The following is a 27,457-nucleotide window of genomic DNA, read 5'->3' on the forward strand; positions in this document are numbered from 1 at the left end:
CTGGCAGTAGTTGGAAATTGTCAGCATCCGAGATAGAGTTATTAAGCTCTGGATGGGATCTTTCATTCAAAACTCATCAGTTCGGATGTGTGTCCATTTCAACTTTTCTGACTTTTTGAGATACTAGGAGCTGGATTCTCCGATTCTGGGGCTATATCCCCACGCCGGCATGGGAACGGTGGCATTTTACGCCAGAAAAAATGGCGCAAATCGGCCACCGATTCCCTCTCTTGCTAGGGGCTAGCAGGAGAGCAGCCGGCTGTAGCTGCTGATACGCCCGGAGAATTGCTGGGTACGTGGCTGCGCGCATGTGCACAGTGGGCGGCCTGCAGCAACCGCGTTGTGCTACATGGCGGCAGCCACTCGCGGACCCGGCCCGCAAAATAGTCTCCCACTTCGGCCGGCTCGCACTCCCCCCCCCCCCCCCCCCCCCCCCCCCGCACAGTGTCCCCAGCCCTGAATAATGTCCCTCCCTGCCCGAGGATCAGCCTGCCCGAGGATCAGCCCGCCCTCGACTGTGGCGGCACTGGATTGAGTCCGCAGCCACCATGCTGAGTTCCCGATGGGTGAGACCCTACGTGTCCCATGTCATCGGGAACTCGGCCGGTCGGGAGCGGAGCATCAGGCGGCAGGCTGAGGCCGTCGATACATGGTGCGGCGTTCCCACAGAGTACGTCGCTTTGGAGGGGGCGGAGCATCACGGAAACGGCACCGCCCCCGATTTGGTCGGAATCGGGTCTTCTCTGACCGTTCGCCGAACTCAATTTACGGCGTCGGCGACCGGAGAATCCCGCCCATAGTCTTTGAAGCTTTCATTTTTTATTGTTCCAGTATCTCATTTACAGTCAACACATTTCTGCAACCAATTGATGATTATGTGAAGTTGGAAAACAGGAAAAGTTCATCTGGTCCATCGAGTCTGCCCTGTACTGTGATGGGTGAAACATTTGATTGAACATTTCTTCGTCCCCACCAACCCATTCCTCTCATCTTTTCAATCACCTGAGAAAGGGGTAAGAAAAGAAAAGTACCAAAACACAAATAAACAAAATACTGCAGATGAACTGAATTCGTGAACAGGTGTTAATGGTTTCCAGGCACAAGAAAGATAGATTCTCATCAACCTCAAGAAATGCAACAGTGGAGATTTATTTTTAACCTACATGTTAAATAAGGGACTTGTTCAAATAGCCTCATCGTACCCGACTTGGTGCTACAAGGCCGTTAAATCTCATAAGAGGCCTCTCCTGCTCCTACTTCTTATGTTCTTATGTTCTTATAAGGAGCAGGAGTAGGCCATCTGGCCCCTCGAGCCTGCTCCGCCATTCAATGAGATCATGGCTGATCTTTTGTGGACTCAGTTCCACTTTCCGGCCCGAACACCATAACCCTTAATCCCTTTATTCTTCAAAAAACTATCTATCTTTACCTTAAAAACATGTAATGAAAGAGCCTCAACTGCTTCACTGGGCAAGGAATTCCATAGATTCACAACCCTTTGGGTGAAGAAGTTCCTCCTAAACTCAGTCCTAAATCTACTTCCCCTTATTTTGAGGCTATGTCCCCTAGTTCTCCTGGACCAGTTGTAATGGCACCTGGGGGGGGGGGGGGGTCTCCCATGCTATTGGAGGCCCCCAGGTGGTCAGGCTCCGGACAGGGTGGTGCCCTGGCACTCCCGCTGCCACCCAGGCACCTTGGCACTGCCAGGGTGTACTGGTCGCAATGCCAGCAGGTGCCAGGTTGACTGTGCAAGGGATCTGGCCCAGGGGTGCTTTGCCCTTGGGGCCCTCAAAGAGGAACGTTGCGGATATAGGGGAGGGGGCGTTCCCAGAGGCCACGGTGGAGGAGCAGAGGGGGGATCGGAAGATCGGGGCAGCATTTAAACATGGCACCCTGATCCATGGGTCATTGTCATCACTGACGAGCTCAGCTCATCAGTGCAGGAAATGAGGTAAGTGCGGCCTCGTCAGGGCGTTCCCAACCGATGCCAGAAAAAAAGTCCCATTTGATCGCACTATACGCGCCAAAACAGGATCTGTATTTTGCACGTTAAATCGCGCCCGGGATTAGCAGCTATATGCCATCATTATACAGTCTCAAAATGAACACAAGCAAATTGTTCCTTTAGATTTTGCTTTTGCAACCTTTTGCAAAAGAAAGCCACACGTAGGGAGAAGTGGAGATTTCAGGGACAGAATCTCGGCATTGTTGATTTGAGAATTGCTGGAATGCTATCCCCACTGCCTCATTAAAGTAAGATCATGAACTGAATTCATGAATAGATGTTAATGGTTTCCAGGCAAAAAAAAGATCGATTCTCAACAACCTCAAGAAATGCAAATCTGCAGCACAACATGCAATCAAATATAATGCCATCAACACCAAGATGGCACTTGTACGAGGAGGAAAGCATTTGTCACATGGAGCAGCAGTGCCAAATTATGAACATAATCATCTAAGTAGTAACATTTGGAGAGAGGGAGGACCATAAAGGGGGAAAAATACAACAAAACCTACAATGAATGAAGATATTATTCCATCTTCCATGCTTTGCCAAATGTCAAAAAAGGGTTTCTGCTCTAATTTTCTAAATATTGCAATTCAGACTCCTCTTCCCCACCCCACCCACTCACAACTCCCCCCCCCCCCCCCCCCCACACCAATCCTGAGTATAAGTGGAACAGAAAAAGTCTACCTACTCGAGCCAGAGAATTGTTGGTATGCAACTTGTACAGTCTCTTCATCATCTGGTAACCATTATTGTCTGTGTAAATGGTTCTGTCAGTTTTCAGATCTGTAGTCATCCTTAAGATGGCTTCCCTGTTCAGGTCCAGCGGTCCAACAGTATACTCCTGCTCAATTCTATCGCATAGCATTGACCCATCATACCCATTAGGTACACGATAGATTCTTGTGAATATCACATATCGGTAATCATTTGCACCAGCAGAAATATTGCTGTGTAAAATAGATTTAAAAATCACAGATGTTTAATAGTGCATGCAACAGCTTGAGTTCCATTCAACTCTTGAGCACATTTTTATTTCACTGTAAAAAAAATGACTGTCACTGGAAAGTTCCCATGATGTGGAAAGTTCAAATTTCCAAATGTAGGAAAGCCTATTTCCAATTAAACAAGATGCACCTCACGCTACGATGAGTTTTTTTTTCTCAGGGCTAAATGGCAGAGACTCGTTTTGAAGTTAGTGTCAGCGATGGAATTGTAAATTCCATGTCTATGGAATTCTAAACAGGCCAAACACCACAAAATCATGGAAGGCGAATTACGTTTGGCTTAGATTTTACTGATATAACAAGTGGCTGAAAATTTCTGGCCCTGCCCGCCAGCGAGATCTTCCGGCCCCACCGATGGGGACCTCGCCTCGTCTGTTCCCCAGCGCCGGAGGGTGCGGACACGAAGATCCCTCCACTGGCTCCATTGTGGAAAATATGCCATGAGACTGGGGGGGAATCCCACCCAGTGAGTCTGTTGGCACTCGCTGTTAACACGGTGGAAAGCCAACAGCAAATTATTCGGCCGCCGCCCATGCAAAATATGGAAATCCAGACGTTGCTGTCAGAGATACTCTGCGCTTCCACAGTGTACCCTGTTGTGGACCTTGACACTGGAATCAACATAGAAATCATTGTAATGGCCTGAACTATTTCTTCTGCAACAAAAATGGCTGGAAAGGTTTGGGCTGATACATTTAGGAACAAGTAAGTTTTTAAAACAGCGTGATAAATGATCTTTACTGAGTCACCTCCCTGGTCTGAAAAATACATTTTACAAATGTAGAGTTTCATTCCTTGAGAAGAAAATTAATGTTGCAGCATTTAAAAAAATATATATATATATAACGGCGGAATTCACACAAGCTCCAGCCAGCGGGATGACCGATACAGTGGGAGAATATGTTTGGAGGGCCAGGAATCAGTTTCACACCAGCATGAATTTACAGAGGGATCTTCCACTGATGCTCTCAGTGAGGACAGTTCAATATGATTGGTTGAATAGCCTCAAAGTCGCTTTCCCTGGTCAGAGATGCCAAATTTCCTGTAGCTGCACTAGAAGCCGGCTAACTAAGGGCAGAATTCTACATCCCAGTAAAGGTAGGAGGGGACCACGAAACGCGGGTAAGAGATTCAATTTTCCATTCTGCCTCCCCAAGGAAATATTCTCCACTTGCCTGGATGAGTGCAGCTCCAACGACACTCAACAAGCTCAACACCATCTGGAAAACAGCCTGCTTGATTGGCACTTCAGCCACCAGCATGGAGACTTACTCCCTCCACCATTCTTGCACAATGGTAGCAGTGTGTCCCATCTATAAGATGCAGTGCAGGAACTTGCCAAGGCTCCCTAAACAAACCAGCTGCCTCTACTGCCTAGGAGAGGACAGCAGACACGCGGGGCCACCACGACCTGCAAGTTCTCCTCAAATCCACTCACCATTCTAACTTGGAAATATATCGACGTTCCTTCAATGATGCTGTGGCAAAAACCTGGAACTTGCTCCCTAACAGCGCTGTGGCTGCACTGACACCACATAGCAGCAACACCAGTTCAAGGAGGCTGTGCCCCACCACCTTCTCAAGGGCAATTTGGGACGGGCACCAAATGCTGGCCTTGGCAGCGACACCCACATCATGAACCAATTAAAGTTGGAGCGCCTTCGCCTTGGAATCTGAGTATTGTGAGTTCAAGCCTCACCACAGGACTGGGATACAAAATTCAAGCCAACACTTCAGAAGAGTATCCAAGAGAATACTGTGTTACTGGAAATATTCGCATTAAAATGAGACATCAAACTAAGGCCAGTCTAGCTTCTCATGGTACTTGTAATAAACGTCCACGAGGCCCAATACGAGCTTTCCTGTTAGCGGGCGGAAGCTCACCCAGCTGGGACTCATAATTAACCTGTATAAAAGCCGGCCCAGACAGGGACCACCATATTGGTAGTCCCGACTGGGACTTATAGTGTGTGCATTTGCCACTATAGCGGCCATTTCCTTTGACCATGAATAAACTAGCCTTTACTACTTGGCCTTCAAGTTATTTATAATACTATATCTGAAGTAAAGCAGAAACATTCACTAGGTAAAAGCAAATTACTGCAGATGCTGGAATCTAAAACCAAAGAGAAAATACTGGAAAATCTCAGCAGGTCTGTAGGGAGAGAAAAAAGAGCTAGGGTGGAATTCTCCGCTCCCCACGCAGCCTGGGAGAATCGCGGGAGGGCCCCCCGACATTTTTTACGCCCCCTGGCGCCCCCCGCTCGGAAAAATTGCCGCTCGCGGCCGGCCCTTCACGCCCGGTTCAACACGGCAGCAACCACACCTGGTCGCTGCATTCGTGAAACGGGCAGCAGATGCCCGTTTGGGGCCTCTAGGGGTCCGATTGGGACGGGAGCACCACGACTGTGCTTGGGAGGGGACAGGCCCGCGATCGGTGCCCACCGATCGTCGGGCCAGGTCCAGAACAGATGCACTCTTTCCCCTCCGCCGCCGGCAAGATCAAGCCGCCACGTCTTGCCGGGCGGCTGAGGAGAAAGACAGCCTCCGCGTATGCGCGGGTTCATGCCGTCTGCGCGATGAAGTCATCCACGCATGCGCGGGTTGGAACCGACAACCCGCGCATGTGCGGATGACTTCACAAATGCGGCGGCCCACTCCTAGCCCCCCAGGCGGGGGTGAATTAGGTGCGGGGAGCGGGCTCCGAGGCCGTCGTGAACCTCGGCCGGGTTCACGACGGCCTTCACGAATTTGGCCCCCTGCGGAGAATTCCGCCCCTAATGTTTCGAGTTCAGATGACACTTTGTCAAAGCTAGGTATCCTGACCAGCACTTAGCCCCCAAAAATCAACATTTAAAAAAATATTATTTATATACAATGCCAAATTTGTCTATCTTTCCTTTTTGTTTTCACTTAGTCATCCCAACCTTAATGAAAGTCAGTGTATAAAGGTTCTTAACATGGTACATTTGATGCACATTACCTGTAGAAGTATTGCCTGATTATTTATATACAATGCCAAATTTGTTCTATCTTTCCTTTTTGTTTTCACTTAGTCATCCCAACCTTAATGAAAGTCAGTGTATAAAGGTTCTTAACATGGTACACTTGATGCACATTACCTGTAGAAGTATTGCCTGATTTCAGTTACTAGTTTTCCTGTTACTACTTCCATACCAACAGACTTTGACACCAGCATCGCTGAGCCATTTGGTGTGAATACGTAATTATCGGAGATTGGGCCCTGTCTAACGTCTCCATTAGAATGATACTCCAAAAATTCCTGCTTTATCTTGACAGTCTTCTGGGACGATCTGCCATTTGAAACAGAGAACAGCTATTATTATCACAACTGGGTGACCGCGGACAACAAAGATTTCTCAATTCCCCCATGTTTTTTTTTCAAGGTTCCCCATCAATCATCCAGTTCACAGGAGCAAGATGCAAAGTGATTAGATCGATGGTGAGAATCAATTCTCACAGTGAATTAAAGACACATTTGCTCTTTCCAAGGGCCCGTGCAGACTCGATGGGCCGAACGGCCTCCTTCTGCATTGTAGGGGTTCAATGGATTCTATTTGAATGTGTTTACGAAATCAGAAAATGCTGGACAATCTCAGCAGGTCCAACAGCATCTGTGGAGAGTGAACAGAGCTAACGTTTCGAGTCTGGATGACTCTGCCTCTTATTTATAGTTGAATGTGGTTACACGGATTTCTCCAGAGAGGATCAAACTACACACAAAGCAGCTTCAGCATAATCAGAAGGGGTCATGGCGGCGGTTTCAGTGTTAATTCTTCCAAAGCAAGTAACGTGGTTTCCACAAATTGATATTTTTTTCTCGAGGGAATATACATTAAACCAGCAAAGGAAAAGTGTGTAAAAATATTTTACTGTGACTCATACTATTTGTGCATATTTAGATGGATTGGTTAAGGTAAAGGGGTAACTAAACCATGTAGGCCAGAAAGACACTTGCTTTGCCCTTCAGGCTTTGCTGAATCTCAGCCAAGCCAGCAGCAAAAGGGGCTGAAATTAGGGCGAGTAGGTCACCTGAGTAAGATTCTGGAGCACTGCCACATTATGCGTCCACGTCTCCACAAAAAAGGAGAGCGCGGAGAGAGTTGACATTAAAAAAGGAACAACATTTTTTAAAATCATAACTGGATAATGAGTCACAATTATTGTTGCAATATGCATAGCTTTCAAAAAATGCATTATGGAAAGAGATTTCACATTGTGTACAGAAATTATTCCCGCCATGGAATTCAAGCTATTTCTTGGGCAGCACGGTAGCATTGTGGATAGCACAATTGCTTCACAGCTCCATGGTTCCAGGTTCGATTCCGGCTTGGGTCACTGTCTGTGCGGAGTCTGCACATCCTCCCCGTGTGTGCGTTGGTTTCTTCCGGGTGCTCCGGTTTCCTCCCACAGTCCAAAGATGTGCAGGTTAGGTGGATTGGCCATGCTAAATTGCCCTTAGTGTCCAAAATTGCCCTTAGTGTTGGGTGGGGTTACTGGGTTATGGGGATAGGGTGGAGGTGTTGACCTTGGGTAGGGTGCTCTTTCCAGGAGCCGGTGCAGACTCGATGGGCCAAATGGCCTCCTTCTGCACTGTAAATTCTATGAAATTGTACAGCAGCTCCACCTTAATCAATTACACAAGCCAGGCTTGCATGTCTAAAAGAACCCCATATTAACCATCTTTAATATTAATCTAGGTGAGTCCTTTTAAAAATAAGTTCCCTTATCAAATCATATTCTGAATCATGTTGCTATTCCGAAGCTTAGTGGAATTTAAATGAAGCAAGTCCAGGAGCCCTTGTTTTTAAGCTTGGTTTATACAGGAGCCATTTACCATGCTTCTCACCTGTCGGTGATGCTGTACAGTAGGTTAGTGTCCTCATTCAGCATCAATAAATAGCAGTCATTCATCAATGGAAGTAGTCTGTGCCCCCGATTTTTCGATTCGCTCACCGGCTTCCTGTCAAACGTAATCACTCTCCCTCTATACGAGACAGAATTTTCTAAACACCGATCATCAAGTTCCTTGGTGCAAGTGGATTTTTTGTTTTTTACTAGGTACCTACTGTAGCTGAGCGCATTTAATCTTACAAGGACATATAGGTCAAAAGTGCTGCTAGAAGCAGATTTCTGGATCTGCAACAGAAGATGAAAATTAACATTATTTCACCATGCACACCGAACATAGGAACATTTAATTTAAAGGTGGTGAGCTGGAAAAGCATTCATTAATTCACCACAAGATATTTTTTAAAAACTAGAAGTTAAATGTATATTTGCCAACAGGGCTTAGTTTTTGTAATTTCTCTCTCCTATTCATGATGTGTGATATCGTCAACTCTGGTTTTGCAAGTAATTACCGAGCGTGTTCCCGGGGTCGCGCCATATACCCTATATCCAGCTTCCAGGAGGCACTAAGGACCACTCACCCTTCTAACTTTTCCTTTCCACATGTTTAGCTTGGCTCAGATTTGATTGGAGCAGAAATAAACCATGGCCGAAAAATTAGGCGGCGACCATATTGGCGAGGCGGGAGAGCTGCGTTGGGGGGGGGGGGGACAAATGAAATTGGTGCAGTTGAGGATCTCCAGGCGCGGGCTTCACTTCAATGGTGCCCACAAAGCATCGACAAGACCACAGGTGAAGAGGACTCATCGTGCAGTTGAGTGTTCTTGGGGGTGGGCCAAGGATCAGGTTCTGGGTCAAAGATGGCAGCGCTTGTTGTCAGGGATCACAGGGATCAACATTTAGGTAAATCGTTCTTTTGCTGCAGTCTTGGTTTCGTCGCGTGCTGACAGCTGCATTGGGGCAAATCAATTTTGCAGGTGCGGGCCTCAAACAAGTGTTAAACTGGGTTTTTGGATTACTAGTCCAGTGACAATAACACTGTGCTACTACCCCCCAGACACCTTGGTTGCTCTGACCCAATATGGCAGACGGAAATGTGCCCTGTCCCCATTTTGGTGCCTTAATAGTCAGAGCCCGAAAATAGACCAACCAATTTCTAGGATGCTGAGGCCAAGTCCGGTAAGCTGGTATAGCTCTGACCAGATCGCAAACTAGTTTCTGAATTAAAACTGAATGTTGGAAGAGCATGGTTTTGTCAGCAGTTGGCTTCCTGTAATAGACCTTTAATTAGGTCAATTGGCGACTTGCCGTTGGTGGGCAGGTAGCCCCGCTGCTGCCTTATCCCATGTCCGGGGAAAATGGCCTGAGTGCAGGGTGAAGCACACACGCCAATCAGCAGCTCGAATTTACGTGCCCCCATCAGCGCCTATAATAACCTTTATTAGTGTCACAAGTAGGCTTACATTAATACTGCAATGACGTTATTTAGAAAATCCCCTCGTCGTCACATTCCAGCGCCTGTTCCGGTTCACTGATGGAGAACTCAGAATGTCCAATTCACCTAACAAGCACGTCTTTCGGGACTTGTGGGAGGAAACTGGAGCAGCCGGAGGAAACCAACGCAGATTCGGGGAGAACGTGCAGACTCCGCACAGACAGTGACCCAAGCCGGGAATCGAGCCCAGGTCCCTGGCTCTGTGAAGCAACAGTGCTAACCACTGTGCTACCGTGCTGCCCAATTCAGCCCATGGACTCTGCACAGTTACTGAATCTATTAAAATGCATTAACTTGTCAATATTTTCAACAAAAATAAACACAAGTCAGGTACCTGAGATGGCACATTATTGCCTGCGTCGTCATAAACACTGACTACTGAATAGGCAACAGAGACGGTAATAACTGTCGTGATGTTCCATCCAAGAGGATTGTACACAGTGATCTGCAAAGAGCCATCCTCTTTTAAGAGAGGCACAAAACAGAAACAGTCTGACATTCAAGGAAAGTGTGAACGTGCACATTTACACATGTGCTGTACAGATCAACAAAAATAATCAAAACAAAATGCAAGAAAATGACCAAGTTATCATGTTCACAATAGACCCCTTCCCCAAGAAAAAGTGCAGAGTCAACCACCCTAAAGCACGATAATAAAGCTGGAAGCAGTACGCTGGAAAAGTGCTGCAGTCAACCCATTTGAGTAAAGAATTGCCAAAAAATGTTTTTGCTGAGCATTCAAATGTGTGCTTCTAAAGTAAAACTTTACAACATGCTTTGAGAGGTAAATAAGCAACAGCTTAGCACCTCAGACTTGTAATGAGTCACTGAAAAATTTCCATGGGCTACTTCCAACAAAAACAGGAAATTCTTCCAAACGAGCAATTGAGAGAGGAGACAGGTTAGTGTTTTGGGATCTTCTCGTGCATCACCCTCTTCTGAGCTTTTCAAAATTCCTGCTCAAAACACCAACCTGTCACTCCTTCTTCCAAGAAAAAAGCTGCTGACTTGCTTGCGTGCTTTCCAACCTTGTCAGTTTTGTTCCCAGCGTTTGTATTTTATTTTTTGTTTCGATTTCTATGACCTAGGTTTATTGCTCGGAGACCCTCATTGCAAGGGTCATTTTAAAATTTGAACACCATGCACCAGAGTATAATAGCTTCTTCTGAACAGGACTTCACATCTTGGAAGTACTATCCCATATCTTGTATGAACATAGAACATACAGTGCAGAAGGAGGCCATTCGGCCCATCAAGTCTGCACCGACCCACATTAAGCCCTCACTTCCACCCTATCCCCAATAACCCCTCCTAACCTTTTTGGACACTTAGGGCAATTTAGCATGGCTAATCCACCTAAACTGCATGTCGTTGGATTGGATTAAAAACACGAGCCGTGTATTTTATTTTAATGGCAAGGACAGCACAGTGGCGCAGTGGTTAGCACCGCTGCATCATGGCACCGAGGACCCAGGTTTGATCCTGGCCCCGTGTCACTTTCCGTGTGGAGTTTGCACATTCTCCCCGTGTCTGCGTGGGTCTCATTCCCACAACCCAAAGATGTGCAGGGTAGGTGGAGTGGCCACACTAAATTGCCCCTTAATTGGAAATTTTTTTAAAAATATTTTAACGGCTAGCGCAATGCAATTCAAATACTCCCTTTCATTTTAATCTTGTGTCTATACATGCATCCACACAAAAATATTTAATATTTAATTTAATTCACTTCTTTTGTTATGTTGACTGTTTAGTTTCATCAAATTGATTTCCTTAAAGCCCTGTTATGTCCATTTGGTTTATTTTACAATTCCGTGCACAAGACTGCAAGTTGCAGACTTTTCCCACAGTAGTTTTATTTGCCAGAGTTGTTTGCAAGGTTTGATTGATTTGAGCAAGGTTTGATTGATTTGAACAAGGATTTGCATTAATTTCAAACATGCAACCAATTGGAACTCTGTGAATCTACCGTGAGATCTTTAAATCTTCCCTACAATTGCTCGGATGGGTAACTTCTTGTCAAGCAACCTTTTTTGCGAAAAACTACATTTAGATGCAGATTTGTAAGAACACGTTCTCTCATACAAATTCTATTCATTAATCCCTACCAGAGTACTGCAACTTCACAAGTTGTAGTTCGGAAAATATCACACCCCAACCTAAAATAAATCATGGCGTTCCCACTCTCTGGCTCACCTCGCACCACCACTCCTACCTATGCTGTTACTTGTGTCAAGTATCAAAGTATACTTTAACTTTATAAGCTGGAATCTGTGTTTCAGAGAGAAGTGAGTCAGTGGAGGAGTATCAACGTGGACAGTCCAAAAGGGAGGAGATGTTGAAGAGATTATGAACTGGGAATGGAGGGAGGCTAAAAGAAATAAATAGGCAACAAAACAAGGCTAAAACAAGAATTAGCAAGAGAGAATGTCAACATATATCTGCTCAAACTCAGAACCTCACTACGAGAATGAACAAAGAAATCATTGCAATTTTTATCACAACCTTACACGGTTTTTCTATACTCTAGCCGGTGACTTAAGTTTCATTATACATTTAAAAATCTATTTTTGCCTTATTGTGCCAATGAATTTGAATAGAAAATAATGACTGCATTTATTGTCAACTTGTTTTGTCTCCCTGTCTTCGCCCAGTCAACACTAAACACTGCATGTAACATTCAAGAACACTTTGCAACTTATTCAGAAACGATCTGTACCAGTACGTCCAGTGTCTTGACTATGGGGGAGAGGGAAATCCAATTTATCCTTTCGAGTGTTCAGGGTTTCTTGAAATATAGCAGCCATTACTGATTTCACAGCCCACTGCCCTCTGAATAGGTGATCCATGTACATATCTCTCACTTTGGGAGATTCGGTCCCAGTGATGCCGTCATGATGTTGTACCTAATAAACAAATGTTGACACTTCTATGAAGATAAATCACAAGGGTACAGTGTGAAGACTTATATTGCTTTTCTAGAAATATGAATTGAGACTATTACAGTTTTCTATTTAATGACATTGGATCACTCAAATTAGTTGAAACATTCGTACTCAGCAACCTCGGTGGACGGCATTGCGTGACTTCCATGTCTCTCTGTCCATTGCATGGCAAATCCTTGCACTGCACATTGTTATGAAGCCCAGCTTATCTTAATCTTGAGCTCAGAGGTTGAGAACCTCATGCTCCGATGGACTTTGGACTTTCTGCGTATGTGCAGGTCGGGAGCGACCTGCACATGTGCGGTTCTGCATCTTGAGGCCCAGGGCAGCCCCGCATGTCAGTGCATAAAAGGAAAAAGAAGAAAGTCGCGAAAATCCAGGTGAGATGGCGGGTCACGCTGGAAAGTGTCCAGGCAGGGGACATGGGAAGATCTCAAACAGAGGGAGAGGAGCTAAAAGGAAGTCCCAGTTAAGGGACAGAGACAGGGTCCCAATAAACTCAAGGTAAAAGAGAGGAACAGAGAAACAGGTTCCAAGTTAGGGAAAAGGATGCAGAGGGTAGACCTTAAGTAAAGGGCTCAGGAGAAGGCCTGGTAATTGAAGAGGACCATGGGGCCAAATGCACTACTTTAGAGCAATAGTGTCAAGTTCAGCAGGCCTGAAGATCTGAACGAATGTCTGTAATTTGATGTTAGAGTGTATACTCTGGAATTCAGGGCAATAGAATCTTGGGAGATGAGATTAAACGCCTGCGAGGTGGGTAGTTGTTGATGCCGTCTGATTCTGGTCATTGAAGAGGGCTCAAGAGAAGCCCCGAAGATCAAAGAAAGCAGCCGAAGTTGGTGACTCTGCACTGTGGACAGTTCGGGCAAAGGTAGTCCTTTGGAACAGTACTGTTCTGCTTGGCATGGCTAAAGAGCTGAAATTGTGCTCGGGTGTTGGTGCTCGAGTGTACTTGGGAATCTAGAGAACAAAATCTCAGGGGGCGAGATTAAACCCATGCAAGTTGGGCTGTCGGTGAAGCCGACTTGAGTTGGAGCGACATTTGGAGATAATTCCGAGGCGAGATCTTCACTGGTGAAGATTGAAATCCCTCATGAGTTTCAGTGAGATTAGTTGATTCACAGTGTTCCTGATTCATGGGTGGGTCATTGACGAAATCCATGGAATCCATTTGGGTTGCATCTGGTATTTATTGTGCTGTGCTCGACCAAACTTTACTTGTTAATTCATGAATGTTACAGTATAGTACTGTAAATAGTTTTATCTTTTCTTTGTACAGTAAAGTTCATTTTTGTTTATTCAAAATCCGTGGAATCTTGCGGCTTTATTCTCGCAGCAAGTAACATGAATCTCAAACTTTGCAGATTTTACACAAAACGTTATTGGTCCCTAACCGGAACTCACCAACCACTTGCGGGCCTGGCCAAGGCCTGTAACAATATTGGCACTATCACCCTTCAGATCCAAATTCCAGTGAAAGCTTTGCATGGCTGAGAGTGCCAACTTTTAAAATTTCCTCTAATTTTCTCACTTACTGAGTAGTTACTTTTGCAAATGTTCCAATGTGAAATTAGTCTGGCTCCTTAACTTCCCATGCTTTAATAAACACATATACCACACTGTTCCCCACCGTTAGGACAACAAAACAGTGATTACATTTTGGGTTACCCTTTCAAGCCAAATCATGAAAATCTTAACTTTGCTCTTTTTCAAAATTACCATTTTCTGGAAATGCATTGGTAAAAAGGATAGTGACATAATACTATTAAATGCATGCACAAATTAGGAGCAGGGGTATGCCATTTGTCCCCTCGAGCCTGATGATTAAATAAGCATCTTCTACGCAATCATCTGGTTGCATTTACACTGGACCAGAAGTGCAGTTCTGACAACATGGTGTCAAAAACAGGTTTTGTGCAGTATTATTCCATAGAGCTATGTCTTGTATGTACAGACACATTTCATTTGAGCTTTTTGCATAACAATGCTCCTTTCTCCCCAAAACTATTCGCATGATTGCATTTGTCCCATCATCCTCTTTTTTTAAAAAACGCTCGATAATGCTCCTTTCAGTCAACAATTGAGAAAAAAAAAGTCAATTTTGATTAGCATTCAAAAGATCCCATGAATAGAATTTGGAATATTTATTTATTTTATGCCTTACTAGAAACGTAGCTGACCAGCAAAGTGCCTGAAAGTCCTCACCTCCGATACTGCCCATCTCAGTTGTTGTATTTGTTGTAGAGCCCAAAGTTTGTCTACAGATCCTAAAGGGTACCTCAAGAGATACAACGTGAAAAGGGATTCACAGGCATACAGGAGTGAATTTGCTCTCCGAGCCATTCCTTTGAGTACATTCCGAGAGGCATAAAATCCAGTCCAGGCTTGAAATGGCTCTGGAATTAGAGAGGCAAAATATAATTCAACAGCATTGGATGTCAATAAAAAAATTTAAATTGCTTTTCTCCCGCACACAGAAGCAAAGACAATGGGTGTGATTCTCAGGCCTCGTGGCGCTCGAGCAAGAGAGAAACGAGATTGGTGAATAGCGGGAGAGGCCAAAAACGAGAGCCGCGCCAGGCGCCAAACAGTTTGAGATGTCACCAGCCCATTCCTTAGGCGAAATCGGGACCTCTCCGTAACGTGGCGAGAAACCAATTATCACCACTTACGCCCCATTTCCATACAATTAACGGGTGCCCTCCCATATCCACGGCCGCCATTGATTCATCGGCCTTCCCAGCCGATTAGTATTCCTTTTGAAAAACGTGAATCTGGCTTCTGTGGGGAGCCAATGAGGTGGGTAGCCATCTTTACTCACAGGCAAAGAACCCAGGGCACCGGGCTTGCTGCCCCAGTGCTCGGCGCAAGGTGGGGGACCCTCGGCTGGAGGGGAACTCGCTGCAGGGGTGGGCTGCCATGCGAAGATGGGGGGGGGGGGGGTCAACCCTCACCCCTGCCTGTCTGCCCCACTGACCACCCAAACCCCCACAGACTGACGGAGCCTCTGGCCATGTGACTTAACCTATTGCTAATAGGGAATGGGCAATCATGGTTAAGTGAGCACTTCACAGAACCCAATAGATTCCCATGTGTGGGTGGGCCAAGTAGCACGTGGAAGTCATTGCCTAGCATCCCAATCACACCTTGATCCATGGACACTGCAGTTGAACACTGCGGAGGGCAACACCACACACACAGCAGTCAATATCTGAATACCAGGGAATGGGACATAGCTACGAGGACATGTCCATGGCTGGAGAGTATGTGAATGCCACGGGAAGAGGTGGATGTCTAGAGAAATGGGCCTAGGGTTCGGAGGTCGGGCTGCATTGCTAAAGAAAGTGACAGAGGCTGCATACTGGTTGTGGTGAAGGGCTTTTAATAATATGTAACAGGTGTGCAACAATGCCCCTCTCTCCCGATGGTGCCCCCCCCCCACTCTCCCCACCATCCCTCACCCCCCCCTACCTACTCCCCAGCATCTCCCCCCCCCTCTCCTGATGCCCTCAGTGTATCTCAACGTGCTTAACTTTCCTTGTTCTACCACTACGTCCAGGCATGCCCCCAGGATGCACATCTGAGGTGGAAGCAGCCAGCTGTTTACCACGTCCCGTAGCCTTTGAAGCCCCGGCGGACATCCTCTGGGGGCTCTGTGGCCGGAGTGCCCCGGTGCACTTGTCAGCGGCACATGCACAGCCATGCCACCCTGCCCCGTGTGCTGACCTCGAGACATGGCCTCATCAGAGGGGTGGAACTCGGGGAAGCTGGTGGCCACTGTCACCAGCCCATAGAATGGGTCCGTTTTGGCACCCAGCGCCCTCTCCTTCCACTCAGTGCCCATAGCTTGATACTGGGTCACATCCCCGAGCGAGTCGAACATTCTGAAGAGGCCCTCAGCTATGGCCATCAATGACTGAGCTGTGCCTTGGACTCCTTCGCTCATGCTGCCGATGTTGTGCACCAGGCTCTCCACTGCGTTCACCATCACAGCAATGTTGGCCTCGGTGCCACGCATTGCTGGTGACAGCTTCTGCGCCCATTGCCTCTGAGACTCCTCCAAGCGGCTATGGACATGTTGGAGTGTTGCTGACATTCCCTTCTGAATGCCACAGCCACATCCTATCGCCTCCATCAGTTCCGGGTACCTCTGTACCACAGGCTCAGCATCAGGCTGGGACCCAGCTGGGTCCTGGGATCCAGCAGACCTCCGACTGCTGTCTTGCCTGGGGGTTCCTGCCTCCACCTGATGTACATCATCAGCAGTGAGGTGCTCACCAGATTGTGCCCCAGAAGCCTGTCCACTAATGTTTCCCTCCGAGGTGTGCGTGTATTTGCACTGGTGGAGGGTGGGGATGACAGCTGGGAGGCGTCGATCGTAGCATCCCCGGAGCGCTCTTCCATGGTGTTCTCCTGGTAGGCAGGGGAAGGGGCCAGCCTGGAGGACCTGCGGGAGAATGGATATGTGGTCAGTGGGAGGGATGGGTCAGTCAGTAAGACAATAACAACTCACATTTGACAGGTGCTCCGGGAGGGGCCCGGTAGATCCTCACCTCTGCGGCATCTGCCAGCCTCCGCGTTGGTGACTGATCTGTCCTTGGCCACACCAGCCACTTCCAGGGCCCGCTACTCGAAAGACTTGAGGATTCGTATGTCTGGCACGCTTCCCTCAGTCTGAGCCCTCTCCTGGCGATTGTGGGAGAGCTTCTCCTGTAGAGACACAGAGAGGGTATCATTAGCCACATGCATGGTTCACAGTTGTGGGAGGGGGTGTGTGAAGGGAGGATTGGGCAGCATGGAGGGTTGGTGGGGGGATGCTCGCGTGGTGAGGGAAAGGTCTTGGGGGAGGGGAGCGTGGCATTGTTGTCAACAAGCCCTTGCTGCTCGGCAAATACTTCTTACGATACTGGAGGCCAGTCCTCCTGGCCACATTCCCTGAGCTCACGGCTGCCACCACCTCATCCTAGGCAGCACTGGCTGCCCTGTGGCTCACCCTCTGAGACCCTCGCGGGAACAGGACATCCCTCCTGGCCTCCACCGTGTCCAGAAGCCTCCCCAGGTCTGCATCCCCGAATCTTGAGGCCGGTCGTCTCGGCGTCATGGCTGTGAGCTGAGTGGGGCCTGCTGTGCAAGTGCGGTTTAAGTTCTGCTCGGCCTTGTTGGTGGGGGGGGCTGGCGAGCGCGTTCCCGGCAGATTGGCTGATGAGCCTTCATTTGCGGCGAGAAGTCCGTGGGGTCTCGTTAAGTGGACCAATTAATGTTGAATAGCATTACCGGCCTCGTTGGAGCGAGCGCCGGGAAGCTCGTTGCAGTTCCCGCTCGCTACCACACTTAGAAATCTTTCCGGATAATCACGCCCAATAGTCCATCCATTTACAATCAAAAAAACACAATTAGTAACTATAAAATGAATATGAAGGGTACAGTGTTTGTGCTCCAGAACATTTCATTTGGGAAAAAGGTCTTGGCACCAGCTATAGGATTTGGCATCTGAGTGGAAACCACATAGTTACTCACAATGACAGAGAACGTCACCGTGACCAGTTCAAGATAACAGTCACAAATGAGAACACTACAGTCAACTCAGATTACAATTCTGTGGCCTAGTTAGTGACGGTGGTTTGATTCAAGCAGAATTTGCCAGTTATTTTCATTCCATAATCATGTACAACTAGAAATCGAGACAACAACTCCAGGCTGGTTGCACCTTAGCTCAATTGGTTTTCCCGGTCACGTGATTAGACAAGTAGCTCTTCTTAACCGGGTCAATGCTGTTCCAAGGAAAAGGAAATCAGTGACCAGCACAGCAAAGGTTTCATCCAGCCGCTACCCTTCCTCTATCCTACAGCTTGGGCGTTAAGATAGATTTAACTGCACTGCGAAAAAAAAAAGCTGCACCATATGCGAGTGGTTGTGTTCCTAATGATCCTCGCTCCCTCCTTAGGAGCGAGCAGCTGGCTTCCATTCTGTCCTGCCTGAGAAATGAGACAACAACAGGACTTCAGACAATGAACGAGCGGAGAGCTGCAGTATAACCATTTTAAAAAGGAGAAATATCACATTGTTAAAAAGAACCTGGGACTGATTCAATCGGACAATTTGACTTGGCATTGTCGAAATGGAATGCCAAAAGGTCTGAAATCAAACCTCAAATTTGGATACATCCTTTCTGGCTTTAGGATATTACACACTCATTACACCTTCAAATAGCCCAAAAAATCCAACAGCAGCCGGGATACTAAAAAAAGAATTGAGCATTACCATCCATATCCTTCTAAAGCAAAAACAAAACCCCTGAAAAGATACTTTTTTCCTGCAATTCATTAAATGTTTGCCATGTTCCATTCAGCTCATTGAAGAGGAGCTGAGTCAATGTAATGAATCAGAAGTTAACAATAGTCATGAACCAAAAATGGTAAATTATGCAGGTTAATTCCTGGCCCCAACTACCAGCGTTCAAAAACTGCAGCATAACAGTTCTTTGCATTGAATACAATAACACTCATCTTGTTCCAGCTATGAGTTGGCTGAGAAAAGAATTTGCTCCTCCAGTTCAGAAACCGGAATAGCTCTCTTCAAACGACAAAAGGAAACTCTTTATGGATTTTGTCAGCTTACTTCTGTTAAGATTACTAAATTAAACCAATGCTACTCCTGGTCAGTTTTGCAATAAAGCTCAAAGAACCCACCCATCTCTAAGCATCCAAAATCTACCCATTATGGAGCAGTAATCAGAATGAATACGTTTCGAAAGGCTGACTCTCATTGTAAATAGCTGGTGCGTCAAGCACACAACAGCCCCCTCTGCAGGAGGTGGCCATATACAACACAGGTATCACACTCAAACAGGAGGAGGGAGATCTTTCCAGGTCTCCTTGCAAATGTTTACAGCCGTATGTTTGTACAGTTTCCCTCCTTGCAAAAGCGACATTTCCCACAATACAAAATTACCCACGTTGCTGTCTTGGATAATTTTCCAGCATACTGCCATTTAGGGCAATCGTTTTATCCGGTGCACAGAATATTTTATAAATTCCCTTGAAGACAGAAGACACTTAATAATAGCTTTAAAAAATCCTTTTACTTTTTAATATTAGGATGGATTTAAAACAATTGATATCATTATACATCATTTTCTTAGCATTTCAGAACTATACTAAAACCGGACATATTTTTTAAAAATTGGAGTGACGGTTTTAACTTTTAAAATGGGTTGTTACACACAATTGTAAATGCACTGTCCAATCATTGAAAATTAATTGTGCCACTTGTAAACATATGCTAGCTAATTTTTAAACAGTCATCATTGAGAAGTTTGAATATTCAAAACTCAGTTTCCATTGGCACGGAGGAACATCACATAACACAAGACACCCTGCACAAAAGGGCATTCACCTGGGGGCCTCCAAACCCATGGGAAGCCCCAGACGAGTGCCATTCCGTCTGGTCCCCGTTTGTGGAAACCAGTACTGAGCGGCGCTCGCCCGAGGTCTCCGTGGCGAAGTGGATAGATCCCAATGACTCGGGTGCCTCGAAGAACTGCACGGTAAATTGAGATTAGCTCTGTTGCTTCAATATGCAGATTTGCTAAAAGGTGATCCCACCCACAATGGGCAGGATTTACATCACAAAGATCGAGCGCAATCCCGCGAGGCTTTGTGAACCGGGAAGATCCTGGCTTTTAACGGCCACGCTGCGCCGCCGCGGCACACTGCTTTTTGGGCGCAGCGTGGCAGTTGGATTGCGCCGAAAATGTTTGGTCCTCGACAACAGCAGAAGAGTTTTATAAGTGGACACAATACCAGCCTGTTCCCTCTTAAAGTTAAAACAATGGGTGCTGCCATAGAGACAATGGTTTTGGTTTGCCGACCATTACCTGAGGAGTAAGGAAGAAAGTCTTGGTTCTTTCGGACGTCCCAAGTCAGGTTTGCATTGTGAACCGCCTGCATATATTCACTTAATGTGGCATATTGCACTGTAACTCCAAACTCATCTCTGTGCTGGTTGATATAATCCATCAATGGATCCATATTCTTAAACTGGACCGAGGCATTGAAGAACTGCTTGTCACAGCCCTGTCGTCAAAATAAATGAAGATATAAAAACAAAAAGGGAAACAAGAGGTTACAGACAAAACTGACAACACCATATAATGAAGCAATGACTTCCATCCCTCCATGATTCAATCGGATCAAGTGCTGGAGAATGGGATTAGAATGGTCGACAGGGACATAATGGTCCGTTGGGCCTCTTTCCTTTTTGTGAATTCGTCCATGGGATGTGGGCGTCACTGGCTGGGCCAGCATTTAAGAGTCAGCCACATTGCTGTGGGTCTGGAGTCACATGTAGGTCAGGCCAGGTAAGGACACCACATTTCCTTCGCTTCAAGGACATTAGTGAATGACAATTCAAATTTCACCATCTGCCATAGCAGGATTTGAACCCGGTCCCCAGGATGACTCTGGGTCTCTGAATTACTAGTCCAGCGATGATATCACTGCATCATTGCCTCCCCTCCGTGCTGTCAACCTATATGGCTCTATCTCATTCACACTCCACATACATGGTTAGACATCTGAGAATGCTTTACGGGTAAAATAAACAAATAGAAGACACTCTGGACGAAGTCGGGGGGGGGGGGGGGGTGAAGAGAGCGGTTAGTGGGATGCGAGGAGTGAAAATACAGGGAGAGGAGAAAGGTCTATGGATAGCTTTTGAAAGTTGGAAAAGGAGGGGGTAAGACGAAGATAGTAGGGGAGGGGCTTTTTCAGAGATACGGCCATAATGGTTCAAGAATGATGAAACAGTGACGTAGCAAGCTAGTGTGAGAGGGTTGGGCGTACCTGCGAGGACATACAGCCCCAGGAGATTATTAAGATAGGGCCGTGGAAGGATTTGAAGATGAAAGTAGTGATCTTAGTGTCAATTTGGGCATGGGGAGCCAGTGGAACTTGCCAAAGGTGGGCAATAAAAGTTACAGTCCCCTCTGTGCATGTGGAAGTGGGTCAGGTTATTAAAGCGGAATTGCAGCTTGTAATTGGTGAAACCAGTCAAGACAGTCAGGAAAGTGTTGCAGAAATGCAGCTTGAATTAATTGATTCTTTATTCTTCCATGGGATGTGGGTGTTGCTGGCAAGGCCAATAGTTGCTGCCCATTTCGAATTGCCTTTGAGAAGACATGGTGAGTTGCCCTGACCAGCTTCAGTCCATGGGGCGTAGGTGCACTCCGTTCTGTTGAAAGGGAGTCTGAATCTGTATCAGCGAAAGAACAGTGATATAGTTCCAAGTCAGATGGTGTGTGACTTGGTAGGGGAATTTGCACAGGGCAGCATTCCCACAAATCCGGTGCCCTGGTCTTTCTAGATGGTAGAGGCCGCCAGTTTGGAAGGTGCTGTCAAAGGAACCTTGGTGAGTTGCTGCCATGCATCTTGTGGTGCTCAGCGCTGTCACAATATATTGGTGGTAGGAGGTCTGAACGTTTAAGGTGGTGGATGGGGTACCAATCAGGCAGCTACTTTGTGTTCAAAGCGTCTCGAGTGTTGTTGGAACTGCAATCATCCAGGCAAGGAGAGAACATGCTGGTGTGGTGTCAGGCGGTGAGTTACTCATAATAAAATATTTTGGTAATGAAGTGAAAGGTTGTGGTAAACCACTGTATTGTATTATACCTGCTGTATGTAACATGCCTGGGCTGGCCCCTGCTGGCTCCGCCTGTGGCTCCTCCCCTCGGGCTCAGGTATAAAGGTGGCCAACCTCCGGCCCTGCCCTCATTCTGGGGCTGGCTTCCAGCAGGTATCTTTAAAGCTAATTAAAGCCACAGTTTCACTCTCAACTCATCCTCTGTCGTTATTGATGGTACATCAGAGGTAGAGGCAGAGATGGGAAATGTTTTGGACATAGAAATGGCCTTAGTAAATGATACAATATGATGAAGGAGCTGAGCTTTTCTCAAGCTGTACACCAAGGTTCCCAGTCAGGGATGACAGCCAGGTTGATCAAAGGGAGTCGGTGTTGGAGGCACAAAGCAGGTTATAAGAATCACAGTGGATTGCTTCAGTTTTTCTGACATTTAGCTTGAGAAAGTTAAGACTCATCAAGCCTTAATGTCATTCACTGCTTTAACAACTCAGTGATTCAAAGTTGATGTCAACATAACCTTTACACAAGAATGACTGTCAGATGCCAAAATCAAGAAACATCGAGAAAGTAAATAGGAGAAAAGTAACTTGTGCGAGACGGAACCTGGAAGAACTAAACTTAGAGCAAAGGACTGGCCCGTTCATATGGATACGAATCATAGATAAAATGAATACAGATTTTTCTTCGCTGCAACTCGTTTTAATCATATTTTTAAAATTCCAATCCAAATTCAAGGGCAGTTTGGTTATGCAACTGGACTAGTCACTGACCAGATACATACCACCGTTGCAGATGACGAATTTCAGTTCCACTAATTAAATAGTTCTGGATCAAAATACTAGTTTCAGCAATGGTTGTAAAAGCCCATCTGGATTACCGGTTTGCTTTAGGGAAGGAAATCTGTTGTCCTTGCTTGGTCTGGCCTATATGTGACTCCAGACCTACAGCAAAGTGGCTGACTCTTAACTGTCCTTCGAAAAATGTCCGAACAAGTAGTATTCAGGAGGAAGGCAGCTCAGCAACACCTTTTCCCAAGGGCACTCAGGGATGGATGATAAAATGCTGCCCTTGAAGCCAAGAACTAATTTAAAAAAAAATCCTAGCAAGCACATTACCGCATACCAAATACCCGTACATGAGGCTCATTCAACACTTTGAGACAAGAATCAGTTTTATATGTTGCATGTCTTACCCATGGCCACAGAACATGGCTAGATCGGAACCAGGCTGCTCTCTCTTTTATGTTTGACACCATAGTCTTTGCGTAGGCACGAATTGTGTCATTGGTCACCGGGAGACTCATATTCGGGTAGATTCCATCTTTTGATGGATCAGGAAAAACAGCAACTCCATTCCAATAAAAGCCAGATCTAAATAACATTTAAAAAAAGATGATTTTATGTCCTTGTGGCTAATTTGATCACCTGTCAACTTCTTTTTCTTTTCCCTCCCAAATAAGAGTGCACGGTTTATGAACCATTTCTCCTTAAGATATTAACATGGCCACTGAATACTTCATTAAGTTATATTGCAGAACCAATGAATATCGTACCTTGATTACACAGAGTGTTATGATGTTGGCAGTCTTGTTTTTATTGTATTGCGTGAAAGTCAAACAAAGCTCCTCATTTTGCAGAAACCCTTGATACCAAGACCATATTCAGCCGAGGGGGAATGCTCTCGCCAATGCGGACAAGGCCCATTAGCAGAGGACACAGCGATAGGTTGGAAACCAGTCAACATGGTGCCCATAACACTAAAACAGCCAAATGTCAAGTCAGGGGAAGCCTCGACCAAAACTGTACATTGCTCCGAGTGCTACATCTTATTCTGGTCACCAAGATTGAAGGGAGACATTCAATCAATGCAAGCAAGTTCAAAGAGATATAAAACTAATCAATAATGTCAGCGTTCCGAGTAAAGAGCAGAGAAAAGTAGACTTTTTAAGCATGCAAGTGATGCATCTGAGTTAATTGGGCCGAGATATACGATTGTAAATGGTATGGTGAAGATGAATCCTGAACATCCTGGAAACTACAATGCAAAAGTAGAACCGGAGAGACAGATTAAAAATGGAAGGTGCCAAACTACAAAGTTACGTAAGGAAATGTTTCCTCACTGAAAGCAAATGAAAACTTGGAATGGTTCTGCAGATAAAAGAGTGCAGGAAATTACCATCAAATTGTTTAAGAACCAATTAGATGTTCCACTGAGTAACTTTAGGATGGTTCTGGATTAATGACTAAAGGTAGGCAGAATGTTCTGCTTTGTCTGTAATTGCCTTGTGTGCTGATATTGATTTTCCTTCAAACCCCAATCAGGTTGTGACATGGTTGAAATGTAGGAAATAGCTCCCTCGATACTCTTTCTACTTCCAATAATGTTGCTACTTTGATCCACCAGCCTAGTGCAATACTTCACCCATTATATTGCTTCTGAATTGTTTCCCTCCCCTTTTCTTCAATTTCAGTAACATTACCCCATCCTTTATCGGAATTTATCCATGCAAGGTCCACCTTTGCTTCATCTTCCTGATCAAGACCTGTGAGTATTCATTTTGTTCCTGCTACAGTTTGCTATTTGTATTGTCCATAGACTCATCATCTGAATGGAATAAATTAAAAGTCAAAATATCATCTTGAAATGTATTATTTGGATTGACAGTGTTGTAGCAAATGAGTCAAAGATCCAGGGCCATTGTGCTCTCTCATCAGCAATGATAGTAGAAATGGAAATGCATAGTTTTCTTTGTGGCTCGCGTAGACATGACGTAGTTTTGAACTGATCTATTACAGTGCTGTGGGTACATGGCATCTGCTCACTGCCTCCTCACAAGCAATGTGAAGAGAAACAAAAGCCAAACTATGTCACACCATTCTGAATTTAATGTTGACGCTCTAAAACAAAGCAAGCCACTCCACTGCACAGCCATCTCACCACATAACAGCATTGCTAATTGCTGAAAAAAGGCACATGCTGTCAAAGTTTTTCGTCTTGCACTCTTCTGGACAATTAGCAAGCATACCAAATGTAAAGGGAGCAACAATTTATAAACAAACTCGGCAACAGTCATTCTCTGGTTCATTTCCCAGGAGAATGCCTTGACCAATCAGAATCAACCTGTCTGGTTTGAATTTAAACAAAGCTTGGCAGTTAACTGTCAGTAACAGTTAACTAGGGCATTCTCCATGCCAACGCTTCTATCAATTAGAGTATGCTATGGATTTGCCTGGTAACACAAGTTTAACACAAAATAATAGGATGCGAACTGCCCAGCAACAGGTAGAAACACGCCTAGCAAAGCAGTAACCAGCCTACAAAATGCAGGATAGATGAGTCTTTCCATTTAAATGAGATTAATGGATAGAACCAGGTGTGAATCCTCTATTAGCAGAAACATCTTATGTAGATGATTGGGAGATCAGTGAGACATACACATGCTCATTTCTAGAGTTAAGGAATTTGAGGGGGGCAGGCAGCCAAATACACGGAAGGCAGAATAGAAGTGCCAGGACCTTCAGAAGGAAGGGTGGCCAGTTGGCATCTAGCAGCCTGCAAGCCGGTTTTACATCTAAGTATGAGGAAAAGCAGTGCAGAAAACCTTCGTAAAGGCAGTTTAAATATCTTTGCTTGGCCACGACAAGATGTTTCCCAGACTTCATTATCCTCATGTATTTTCTTGAATTCTGTTCAATTCCCTTTTCTTCCCATGTATTGAATGATCTGTTGAGCTGCTTGCAGAAAAATACTTTTCACTGTACCTCGGTACACGTGACAATAAACAAATCCAATCCAATCCAATCCCTCTATTGCGTGGGAACTATAAGTTGGCCTTGACTTATAGATCTATTTAATTTGGATGCTGCTTCGGATAAAGGGAAAGCCTTAAGGAGTTCAGGAATCGTAGATATATTTTCAGACAAGGGTACGTTCTACATAAATTGTGTGTGTTTAGTAATTCATATGCCGAATTGTGTTTGTGCAGTATAGTCCTATTCGCGTGTATTTGTTGTTTCTTTAATTTAATAAATAGTCTTAAATAAATGTTCCATGGCAACTGGACTGCTTATTCTCGCTGGGGTTTCACTTGACTCCTCACACCGTTCCAAAAACAAAACTATATACATCCAGAAACCAGCGTTCCAAGTTGGGATACCCTCGCAGCACGGTATCACAGTGGTTAGCACAGTTGCTTCACAGCTCCAGGGTCCCAGGTTCGATTCCCAGCTTGGGTCACTGTCTGTGCGGAGTCTGCATGTTTTCCCCGTGTCTGCATGGGTTTCCTCCGGGTCCTCCGGTTTCCTTCCACAGTCCAAAGATGTGCAGGTTAGGTGGATTGGCCATGCTAAATTGCCCCTTAGTGTCCAAGAAATGTTAGGTGGGGTTACTGGGTGATGGGTATAGGGTGAAGGTGTGGGTTTAGATCGGGTGCGCTTTCCAAGGGCCGGTGCAGACTCGATGGGCCGAATGGCCTCCTTCTGCATTGTAAATTCTATGATTCTATCAGCGTGGTTTGTGACAGAGTCCATTTGCCAACCAATCAGCACTCTCTTCTCAAGAAGCATAAACTGTTGTTCCCTTTACACCTAGTAATCTTGCCAGATGAAAAGTTTCGACAGCATGTCTCTTCTTTCAGCAATACTCAAGTTCGGTACTACCAAACGGCTATTTGTAGCAGTATTGAATTAAACACTGACTTATTTGGATTATTAAAGTGAACCAACATTACTACCTGTTGGAGAATGGCAGAAACGATGGGACACAATAACTGTATTGGTCCATGGTATGGGTGAAGATTTCCTGCTGCTGGGCCAATGAAGAAGATCCTTGCCACACAAACTGGAGCTTCTGTATGGGTCAGGAGAGCAAGAAGAGAGAGAAAATTAATGCAGAGGAAAACCATAAATTGCACGAACATCTTCATAAAGCAGAATGTTACATTTCCTCCAAGGTGCTGTGCATTCTACTGGGGGTGGGGGGCTTGGAAACAAAAAAATTGGGCATCCTGAATTGAAACAATAAGTGCTGGAAATATACATCAGCTCAGGCTGCGTCTGTGGAGGGAGAGAAACTGAGCTAACGTTTCGTTCTGCACAGTTGCTGCCTGATCTGCCAAGTATTTCCAACATCGCTTTTTTATTTCAGCTTTTCAGCATTGGCACTATCTTCCTTTTGTATTTAAAGCTTGCACTGAAATAACGGGCAAAAGTGTAGCTTTAAAACATACTGGTGTCGCTGCACAAAACGCGGGCTGTTCTACTTGTGTCCTACTTACTTAATTTATGGAAATAAATTCAGTTAATCAATTCAGAACTTGAGTGCAGCTTCAGTGTGGCATGTGGATTTCTCAGTCTTTATAAGTGACTTGGAAGAGTAGTAAAGGGCAGAGGGCTCCAGGAAGCTTATGAAAGTTGTAAACAGTTCAAGAAGTGTTCAGGGACAGAGCTGTAACTTCTGGTATAGGGAGGAAGACCCTTGATAAACAAAACAG

The 27,457-nt window shown here is 45.6% G+C and overlaps 1 protein-coding gene across 1 annotated transcript in view; it reads right to left on the reverse strand.

Moving 5' to 3' along the window:
* The window catches only part of man2b2 (mannosidase, alpha, class 2B, member 2), an 81,212-nt gene that overhangs the window by 32,433 nt on the left and 21,322 nt on the right, over positions 1-27,457 (reverse strand). Inside the window, exons 5-13 of the mRNA XM_038792537.1 lie at positions 26,699-26,814; positions 23,159-23,336; positions 20,204-20,402; positions 14,533-14,723; positions 12,099-12,285; positions 9,717-9,844; positions 7,886-8,175; positions 6,138-6,329; positions 2,700-2,958 (exon numbers count right to left, since the gene is read on the reverse strand). Of these exons, the coding sequence (XP_038648465.1) occupies positions 2,700-2,958; positions 6,138-6,329; positions 7,886-8,175; positions 9,717-9,844; positions 12,099-12,285; positions 14,533-14,723; positions 20,204-20,402; positions 23,159-23,336; positions 26,699-26,814 (1,740 nt within the window). The remainder of the gene's footprint in view (positions 1-2,699; positions 2,959-6,137; positions 6,330-7,885; positions 8,176-9,716; positions 9,845-12,098; positions 12,286-14,532; positions 14,724-20,203; positions 20,403-23,158; positions 23,337-26,698; positions 26,815-27,457) is intronic.

The sequence above is a fragment of the Scyliorhinus canicula genome, chromosome 3 (genome assembly GCF_902713615.1).
Source record: "Scyliorhinus canicula chromosome 3, sScyCan1.1, whole genome shotgun sequence".
In the NCBI taxonomy this organism is placed as follows: domain Eukaryota; kingdom Metazoa; phylum Chordata; class Chondrichthyes; order Carcharhiniformes; family Scyliorhinidae; genus Scyliorhinus; species Scyliorhinus canicula.